Source organism: Halichoeres trimaculatus, unplaced genomic scaffold, assembly GCF_033239565.1.
Source record: "Halichoeres trimaculatus isolate MK-OKI-2021-1 unplaced genomic scaffold, fHalTri1.1 fHalTri1_scaffold_1, whole genome shotgun sequence".
NCBI classification, from domain to species: Eukaryota; Metazoa; Chordata; class Actinopteri; order Labriformes; family Labridae; genus Halichoeres; species Halichoeres trimaculatus.
Window position 1 is genome coordinate 39874444 of NW_027437179.1, and position 10340 is coordinate 39884783.

Below are 10340 nucleotides of genomic sequence, written 5' to 3' on the forward strand. Positions count from 1 at the left end.
ACAGAAATGAATTGTGAGAATAGTATATCGTCCCAGCCCTAGTGAAAAAGGTTTTTCGACGAAATTAACACTATTTGCGAAAATCAAATTTTGGTGTTTTGCATCTTTTCAACTCTAAATAACAGATTTTAATGCAGTTAACCTCATTTAATCTTGGATTATGAGCAGGCAAATATATAAAAGTGTCTTTTTCAGGATCACTGATACAGTCTTCACAGTGACTTTAGTTTAAGTCTCTTTAAACAGCTCACACTCCTCAATGTGTGGCTTGTACAGAGACGTCATCCTGCATCAGTTTCCTGACACACTTTGAGTCTGAACTCTCAAACTTGAAGATGATTTGTGCGTCTGTCAGTTTAGACTCAACCCTTAAAGAGCTGCAGCTCTGAGCAAGAGAGAATTATTTCCTCATCTCTAAATATTTAATGGTTTGTTTATGTTTGACTGTAGTCTCCTCCAGAAACATCATGAAGGAGCCTTTAAGTGTTTGTTGAATCTGTGAGTCTTGAACTCAGCCTGTTAAAAACGCGTCAGGTGAGGTGAAAGTGAACGTCTCTCAGGTGACAGAAGGACTCAAACGGAGGTGTGACAGCAGCGAAAGCCAGGCTGGAACAGCGCTGTGTGTAACTGTGTGTAATTACAGCGTGCTTGCCTCTGCGGCTCCACGCTGCAGCAGAAATCACAGCAGGACTCTGATATGATGGTGCACTTTCTTCCTGAGCAGAAGAATAAAAGCAGCTGGGCTGCTGCAGCATCGGGGCGTTATCTGCCCGACTAAAGCACTGACTCTGAGGTTCCTGAGCCGCCGCTTTGAGCTGGTTTTGAGGATTCTTTGAGGAGGGGGAACAGGCGTGCACATTCCTCTGAGAAGGTTTTCAGCCCAAACTTCAGCTGCTGACATACCTGTGCCACATGCAAACACATATTTACCTGAGGGGGGTTTTCAGAGTCCTCTGCAGGGTACTTCAGCAGGCGTAACACTCTGGAAAGCTGCAGAAACAAAGAAGGAGAAGCTCAGTTAAAATCAGTGGAGCTCAGTGCTGAAATTAGCGTTTCACAAAATAAAAGTGTTTTTTTTTTTATTTCAATAAAGAACAATTTCGCTTTGCTGGTGTTTTCAAAGAAAAAAAGTGTGTTTTCATTGCACTTTTACAATAAACTTTAATATCCAAACTTCTGAAAAAAACCACCTCATGAGAGCGTAAAAATGTTTTATCAAAGTTTGAGGTTTCTCAAAATTTGGGTGTTTCAATCTCCATTTTTTTATCACTCTATCTATGTTTTGCGCAATTCCAGGTGTAATGGAAACAGCTTATGACTCGTTTTCACAAAGTCTGGAGTCAGACTGATGTGTTGCATACCCAGCTGTTGCAAAGACTGGGGATGATATGGAATCATACAACATCCTACGTTGCTTAACACAGCACAGGAACAGCGCTCCACAAAATGTCTAATGGTCTTCTCTCGTGGCCACCTTAACCTCCTCCTCCTCCTGAATTTAACTGCTTTATTTGAAAAAATAACTGGACCTTTTAAAGCTTTTGCACACCAAAAGCGACGCAAATAAACGGCACGAAAATGCAAAAAAATGGAGGCGCCCTTTTCAATCTCTGCAACTATTCTCCTCCAATCTCTATAAACGCTGTCTTTGTATTTTTTATTTATTTTGTTGTAAAGAAGCGAGTGCTGGGACACCAACACAATCAATGTTGAATGCTTTGGTGTGTGACTTGTCAACAATGAGCGTTTTAATTCGTCAGATGTGAACTCGTCACAAGCAAAACTTTGGAAAAATCGACCTCTGTTTTGAAAAATAAAAGCTGCAATTTCACTCAGCAGAAAAAACGTTTCTGGTGTGAAAAAACAGTGGGTTTGAAAAAAAATAAATAAATAAAGGAGGACCTTGACTTACATGGTTCTTGACTTTAGGACGCCAATAAATATATGTATGTAGGAAAAGGTTTTGTAAGAGAATGTTTCAAAGTTATACCGCTCTGTCCGTAAGCTGCTATTCAGAGTGCGTGTGAATACACAGCTACGTAGTGCTACGCGGTCATCAGCATCATCCACTTTGTCTGGAATTTTTATGTATTTTATTACATTATATATTTATTTTATTTTAATTAAATGTCTGTTTTAATTGTCTGTACTGCTTTCCCAAGAATATGAAGTATAATACATGTATTTGGATAGTTATTTAGAGATTTAGGGAGTATTTAGGGTAAAAAAAACAAGCGGCAACCTCCGGTCTGAGAATATGAGACAATGCTGAAGCGCTAAAATCTGCTGTTTCTCGAGTGTTTGCTTGAGGCTGGCTCCTAAAGTACAGGAAGTCACAAACACACCAAGCAAAAAAAAGCAGTTTTCAAAGCAGAAATTAACCTATTTACAGCCTGGTTCAAAAAACGTCTCCTGTCTGAGTCGCTAATTTTACTACCAGCTCCCACTGTACGGGGGTGAATTTTTTTCTAACTCAGCCGTTCGGAGGATATTAAGATCGTGAGCTCCCCCAATAAGAGGCACAGCTGAGGGTCATGTGACCGACAGGCCCCCTATGGCTGTAGGCGAAGCCCTTGCCACTACCAATATGGCCGCTATAGCCAATGTGCTTCATTTTCCATTTCAGAAACAGTCGGGTGACGTCAGCGAGACTACGTCCATGTTTTATACAGTCTACGATAAAAATCCAACTTGCCCGAAATTTTCAGGTTTCGAGATGTCATAGAAACAGAACTTGTTCGTAACTCGAGAACCGCCTCAACGTAGCGCTGGGCAATTATGGTAAAAATAAGAATCCCGATTATTTTAAGTGATATTGAAATCACAATTAATACACACAATTATTCATTTATTCAAAAACTTCAGTACTGATTTAAACACAACTTTAAAGAACCAGCAAGTGGCACATACAGTATTATTGATACACATAAGTCACACACACTCGCTGTGGCTGCACATGGAACACAGAAGAGCTATGAAGCACAGGAACTTGCATACATCTACACTGTGTGGCATATTAATTGTTTTTCTTCGATTATATTGTTTTTATGATTGTCAGATGGCAAAATTGAAATCCTGATTAAAATCCAATTAATTGTCCAGCCCTTCCTCAATGTGCGAAATATTCTGACGAAAAACACACAAGTGTGCAGAGGACTTAACACTGTTTCTCTAGCTCATGGTGTCCCCCAGGGTTCACTGCTTGGTCCCCTCCTGTTTATTATGTACTTTTTCTACTACTGTTTACAGAAGACTTCATGAACAGAAGTAAAGAGGCTACACCAGGAGCTGAAACCACTCGTTAGCAAGAGGAATGAGTTTTATGGCCGTGCATAATTTCTTGTCGGAAATGCTCACTTGTCTTCAGTGACGATGTTACAACCTGATGATCTGAGCTCAGAAGACTACAGAAACATTTTTTCTGCCAGTTCAGAGAGATCCTTCATCATGCAGCGAGATAAAAACCCCAAACCTCCAAACATAGACCCTGTAGTTTGTGCATTTTCGCTGCTCAAGAGTAGGGATGCACCAGTATGAAAACGGCCGATACCAATATCCAATATTAATATTGATGATATGTGCGATAACCGATATTTCCCGGTATCAACATTGGTTTAAAAAAAAAAAACAATCTGAGATGATGTGTCGAGGTTTTTCAGAGAGAAAGAGCATAAAAGAAGAGTGTCCACTCTTCTTAGGTAGTTTTGGTGTTTATACAGTCAGAGAAAACAAGATTATTTGGGTCTTGAAAGATCGTTCAAGATCTGGAAATGGCTGGCAGCTAATATCGGCTGATACTAATATTGATACCGATATATCCTGGTTTGATGACCTCTATGGGTCTCAGGATGGATGCAGTCATCGCAAACAAAGGATTTAAAAAGTGAAAATTAAGTCTTTTTCACTTCAATCTTCTCCAAGCTCTAAAACTTAGAGTAAAGTCAGACGTAAACAGGTGGAAATAAAAGCTTGAATGTTGATCTCTTGTCTCAGATTCTTCTTTTGATGTCAACAGAAACAATAAAGGACTTGCCTCACAGTGTAAATCCACCAGAGCTAAAGGAAAAGCAATAAAAACACTCCAACCCCAACCCTCAACTCCAAAGCATCTCTAAGAGATTCCTGAGGTGTCTGTGTGCACTGACACAGCTTTCCCATCATCCATCAGGAGCAGAGAGTCCGTTAGGGTGGATCAGGGGAAAGAATTTATGGGTTATCCTCTCTCGCTAGCACCGTTAGCCTCCCAGCGCTTGCGTCACGGTGCGAGTTCGGACAAGAGTGTGTGATTGTCTGAAGCACATTCCAACACAAATCACTGGATATTAACTGTGACAACACACCAACCAGCTCCCAGTCGGTGTGTGTGGGTGTGAGAGCAGAAATCCACACACGTCACCATGTGTTGAAGGAGATTATCAGACGCTTTAAGGTGGAAAAAGTGATAAAACTTTACTTTTTCTGCACAGAGATGCTGTTTTTCTTCATTCGCTCTGAGTGCTTGTTGGAGTGTCGTCTGTTTTTATTCTTCGCTGTTTGCTCCGGCAGCTGGCTGACACGATAACAGGATTGATCTGGATTAATTCATTCAGGATTTGAACAGGACAGGATTAAAAACCCACCTTCTATTCTTAGTGTCACTTATAGTCGGCCTTTTAATTAAATCACTGTCAGTTCATGAAATTATCTCTGCAAACACCCTGCGACTCCGAAAATGACAGAAAATCAAACTCTTGTTTTTTTTCTCTCATTTTAAAGCAGACAGCAGAAGTTTAGGGGGGAGTAAACGCTCTGCAGGGTTCAGGAAGCTGCAGATTGACGGTCGTCTTTGTTGTAAATCAGTTTCCAGGAGAGACGCTGACAGGAAATATCTACAAACACGTTTAATTTCTGCACAAAGCAGCGGCACAGATGGCCGTCTGCTTCTTTGAACATGCAAATCTCTTCGTCATACCCCCATCGTTCATCTTTCACAGGTTTTACACTCTGTCACATTCCCCGCTTACGTAACCACACCTGTTGAGTCGGGGTTGAGTAATAAGAACAACACATACAAACAAACGATTGTTTGACGCCTGTTCACCGGCTCATGAGGTTAGAGCACATGACAAATGCTGCGTACAGAAAATAGCTGAAGCATTTATATAATAATTCACTTCAGCAGAAATTATTGAGGTGTTTGATATTTCATTGAGGAGGACAATTCTGTTTGGGTTTCCAAGCTGCAGGCGGATATAAAATTGATTTTTTTAAACAGATATTGATATTTCACTCGATCATAACATGTGTCTGTGTGTTTTCTGGTGTCTGCACCTCCTTCTGGAGTTACCTCAGTGCTTTCAGGATCAATTAAAGTCATCACCACCGGCATAGTATCAGTATTACCCTTAGGAGTTGATCACCAGTTTCGACAGATATGTACATTTCTTCATTTCTTTTTTTAACAAATGGACTGTCACAGTAAGACTTGGAGGCAAATGTGTTCTTTAAAAACAAAAAATGTGTTTTCAGCTTCTGTAAGAGTTTCACATATTTTATTTTTCCAGGAAGGAGTTTGAAGACTATAACTGCTCTTATAATAAAAGTGAGAAAATGGGAATATTATTAGAAAGTAGGAATAAATTGAGACATAAATACAATAAAAAAGAATAACAATATATAAATAGTACAGAATAATATATCAGGGTAAATGCTAAAATCCTGAGGTTGATTTCAATACCTTTTTAAGACTTTTCCAAAAACCTTTGAAAAAGTTTTGAGACTTTATCGCAACTTTCAGTTGTTGTTGGCATCCACTTTTTAACAGTTGTAGTTTACATTTTTTCAGAATTGATGTAAGCTAAGGAGGAATAAAGCTTGAAAAAAAACAAATGAAACTAAAGGCAGGTTTATCAACATTCCCACAACAAGAAACAGCAGTTATTCGAGGCCAACTTGCTGAAGAAAATGAGAAATTATTTAATCATTTTTAAAATTTAGGACATGTGCCGGAGACTGTGTGATTTGCTTTAATGTTGTTTTTAATTTCTCTTTATGAAACTAGAAATGACGTTAATTTATAGATGGTGTTTATACCACTCACAATCCTTATTGTTGTATTTTACTGTAACTAGAGTCTTTGTGTATTTTTTTTATTCTATTCTTTTTTCTTTTTGTATTTTTCTATTGACTCCATCGATTTCTGCTGTTAACACAACAATTTTCCAGTTTGGGATCAATAAAGTAACTCTATTCTTTTCTATTCTATTCTATTTTAGAACTTTATCGGCTGAATGTTTAACGTCCCAATCAGGGGACAGTTGCAAGGAGGAAAATAAATATTCATGGATATTTTTTGGAGTCAAAGTTTGAATACCTATGAAAGTTAATACCTCATAAAACCACAATTAAGACTTTTTAATACTTTTTAAGAGCCCACGGACACCCTGTTTATAGATAATGAGTAGATGCTGGTTTAATGTATTTGCATTATATAAAAAAAAAAATATCAAATTAATTGTTTTTATGTATTTCCAACATAAGCTGCATTTCAATTACATCTAAAATTACACAAAAACGAAGTCTCACAATTAAAAATAACACTATGGAGAAAAAACAAAATTAAAAAAAAAACTCAAAATTTGATGATTTTTTTTTTAACTCTCATGAGGTGGTTTTTGAGAAGTTACGATAATGACGTTTATGAAAAAGTGCAGTGGAAACACCTTTTTTGCAAAAGCATGCCACGTTGTCATGACAACACACCTCCCTTCATATTTGTTTATTTCTTGAACATAAAGATATTCATACAAATGACCTTATGTTTCAAGAAAATCTGATTACTGAAGAGAGTTTTTGTGAATCTGGGCTCGATTACGTTTCCTAGCCAGCGTTGATGACGTAATTGTCGTGCCACGCTGAATTGAAATCGAATCAAAACTTTTTTTTAATCTACTTGTTTTTCGACAGAGACAAATGCGTGAAGCACTGCTTCCTTAGATAAACAAAGCAGGTGACATGCATGCAGGCGTCTAGGTGTGGCTCATTTGCATTCCCTGGTCAGACTTCTGAGATTAAAACAGAAGTTACAGGATGCTGCACAGAAGTACAACAGAGCTTTGATAATATCAACCTAACTCTGAGCTTTGATTTACTTTACTCATTTCAAAATCAACTCAAAACTTAGCTTTGTAAAGAAAAACTACAACACAAGACCTAAATCACAGTTTGCCTCAAATTTAATGTAAAGAAGTTAGTGCACATCTTTCACTCCGAGACTAAATCTTGTCAATTTTTTTAAAAAAAAGCTAGATTTATCATCATACGACTAAAAGCCACTTTTACTCAGCTTTACCAAAACACCTCTGTGAGCTGCTTTGGTCTGTCAAAAGTTTGTTGACAGCTTCTAACTTGATTAAAACCCTGATGATGTGATGTGAAGCCCACATAACATGTCAATAATTGTGTAATAACAACATAATAAGAACGGTACAGTGAGCAAGGCTTTCCCACAGCCGGTCAGTGAACGCATCACGTCGCTCAGGTCAGTCCAGCGTCTGTCAGCAGGGATTAACCTGCATGGAAAGAACATCACAAGCCGAACCGTCTGTCTCGTGTTCAGATAAGAGGCGGTGAAGTGTTTCTGACCCGTGTCGCTTCAACATTAACTCCTTCACAAAAACATCAGCTTAAGTTCTTAAAGTTTTAATATCAAAATAAAATCAAGTAATAATAATAACCACCTCTGTCAGAAGAGGAACGAACTCTTTGTATCATCTTTTAAAAACACTTTTATCAACACGCTTTTCCAGGACATGTTTTCTGGTTTCATTTTAAAAAGCACAGAGTCTTTTCTGCTCTAAAATTCAAGAAAACAAGACATAAATAAAGCATATAAATAAGATTAAAACCAATAAACAAGTACAAAAGTGCAGTCTAGTTAAGAATTAGTGGACAGAAGTCCTGTAAACTGCAACTAATACATATTATCAGGGGCGTATTTAGTGGTTTGGGGGCCCAAGGCAAACCCAGTCAATGGGGCCCTCCGTGTCCTTGTAACTCATCTTCCTCAGAGCTAGACTGGCCTTCCCTGGGTCCACTGTCTCTTTCCCAGAATCAAGGCATGAGACAGTGCTAATCTTGTACATGGTAACTTAACGCAACTAAATGCATTTCCTCAAGTTCTGTACTTTAGTTTGATTTAGAAAAGAGTGAATACATAATTTAGTCCACTTTGTCCTGGATTTGAAATCTTTTATGGTCAATTGACAACTTATTTGTCCCACAGTGGGGAATTTACAGAGTAACAGTAACAAACAAGAAAGTATGAAGTGAAAAACATTACAATAGGTAAATATTGAAAAAATAATTTAGTAAAGAAAAAATATGTAAATATCAAGCACAACATGAAACTGGAAAAAAATCTACTGAAAGAGGTGATATTTACAGTTACCATACTTTTTGGTACTATTATTTTAAAGTTAATGTGTTTTTATTTAACCCCCTGTCCAGTGAGTTATGTATCCAAAAAAGAGATTTTGTACAATAATGTTTATCACCAACTCAAAAAGTTTCATTTTGAGAAAATTATCCTATTTTCTGGGCTAGATAAAGTCCTTAAAATTCTAAAAGTCTTAAATGTTTATCTCAGATCTCAGAGCAACATTGTACCCAAAACCATCATTAAAGATTAAGCCTTTTGATGTATTTTGACGCATGTGAAGTAAGATTTAGAAAAAAAGAAATGCTTTCAATTGAAGAGAACTTCATATATCAGTTTTTAAGAGATGCTTTGGGGGCCCCTGGGAATCTTGGGGCCCCAGGCAACTGCCTGTGTTTGCCTAATTGTAGCTACGCCCCTGGCATATTATAAGCCCCAGCTGGAAGAATACTGAGGGTTTCTCACAGATTATTGCACAATACGAACAAGTTTTAAAGCCTTTTTAATATGCTGGCACTTTAAATGTCTGCAAAGTTCTAATAATTTTAAAATGTGTGTTGTTTGATCCTGATTGAGATTATTGCAAAAGGTGTCGCATATTTTGCAACTGTCATCTCTGTCACCAAATTCTGTCATACTTCTAATTCTTTTCTTATTTGTGTATTCTGATTATATTAGTAAGTAAGAATATTTCAACATTCTGACTGTATTGTTTATAAAAGCAGGTAATGTCACCTAACTCCCCTCTGTGGTGATTAAAGTATTCCTGTTTCTGATGTTAAACTCATATTGATGCTGATATTCACATTTTAAAGAACACACAGTTTCTCCCTTTTGGGCATGTTGCTTTTGTCAGTCCATTTGTTTAAAAAAAGACTCAAAACAACATTTCATTCCTTCTTCCTTTTTTTTTCAATATGCTCCCCATCCAACCAGCAGCTGGATGAGGAGCTAACGGCTAGGCTATGTCACAAACAGCCGGTTAGGATGAAGCATTTTAAAACCAGAGTCAGCTCGTCATTTTATCTGGACATAAACGTATAATAAATATCTAATTATCTGAAGTGTTGTTGTCTCTTTGTGACACTTTGATTATTGATAAGACATGGCTTAACTCTGAGCTGCTGGTTAGCAATGCTAGCCCACACAGGCTAAGTGTAGAGGTGATAAATAAAATCTTTGACATTTCACCTTTAAAGTCGTTAACATACTTTCTAAAGAGACTCTAGAATCTTCCACCGGCATTAACACAAGCGGACACCTTAATTAACGGTAATGAAGAGTTAAACAGGAGGTAAGTGTCCTCCCAAAGCTAAATTTAAACCCTGATTTAAGTTGAATTAGCTCCGTGTTAGCCTAGCCTCCTCACCTGAACGTGTGAAACCACCAAGCTCTTGTTTCCCTCTCCGTGATACCGCCACTCGTTCTCGTCCATTTTGTCCAGTTCCATCACACCGAAGGCTTCAAACCGAGCTCCCGTTAAGAGTCACACAGACAGCACTGCCACATACAAGAACTCTGACTGTAACTGACTGTTAGCACTAATTTATAAGAACTACAGACCGACAGACTGACTGCTGCCCGGCCCCTGCGAGCCAAGCTGCCGAACGTTACTCAACATCCGGGTCACTTCAAAATAAGAGCATTATTATTGTTTCATCATTACTTTATTTTAATTCACGAGGAATTGTTATTAGCTCATTAAGCTTTTACTATTTTTCTGATTATTATTCAGTTTTTTTGTCTCACATCTCCCACAAATTTCTATTAATTTTATTTATTCAGACTTTTTTTTCTATTCAATTTTTTGGAGATATATGCTATAATTATTTTTTAACTCAAAATGTAGCTTAAAAACAAAATAATGTGCTTGCTCTATAGTTATATTTGACCAGGAGACTCCATGACACAACAATAATGTTAT

General features: G+C 37.6%; 1 protein-coding gene across 1 annotated transcript in view; it reads right to left on the minus strand.

The window, feature by feature from the left end:
• ippk (inositol 1,3,4,5,6-pentakisphosphate 2-kinase) overlaps positions 1 to 10023 on the minus strand; it is a 37426-nt gene extending 27403 nt beyond the window's left edge. The window contains exons 1-2 of the mRNA XM_074673780.1: positions 9786 to 10023; positions 931 to 990 (exon numbers count right to left, since the gene is read on the minus strand). Of these exons, the coding sequence (XP_074529881.1) occupies positions 931 to 990; positions 9786 to 9866 (141 nt within the window). The 5' untranslated portion in view covers positions 9867 to 10023. The remainder of the gene's footprint in view (positions 1 to 930; positions 991 to 9785) is intronic.
• Between the last annotated feature and the right edge of the window lie 317 nt (positions 10024 to 10340).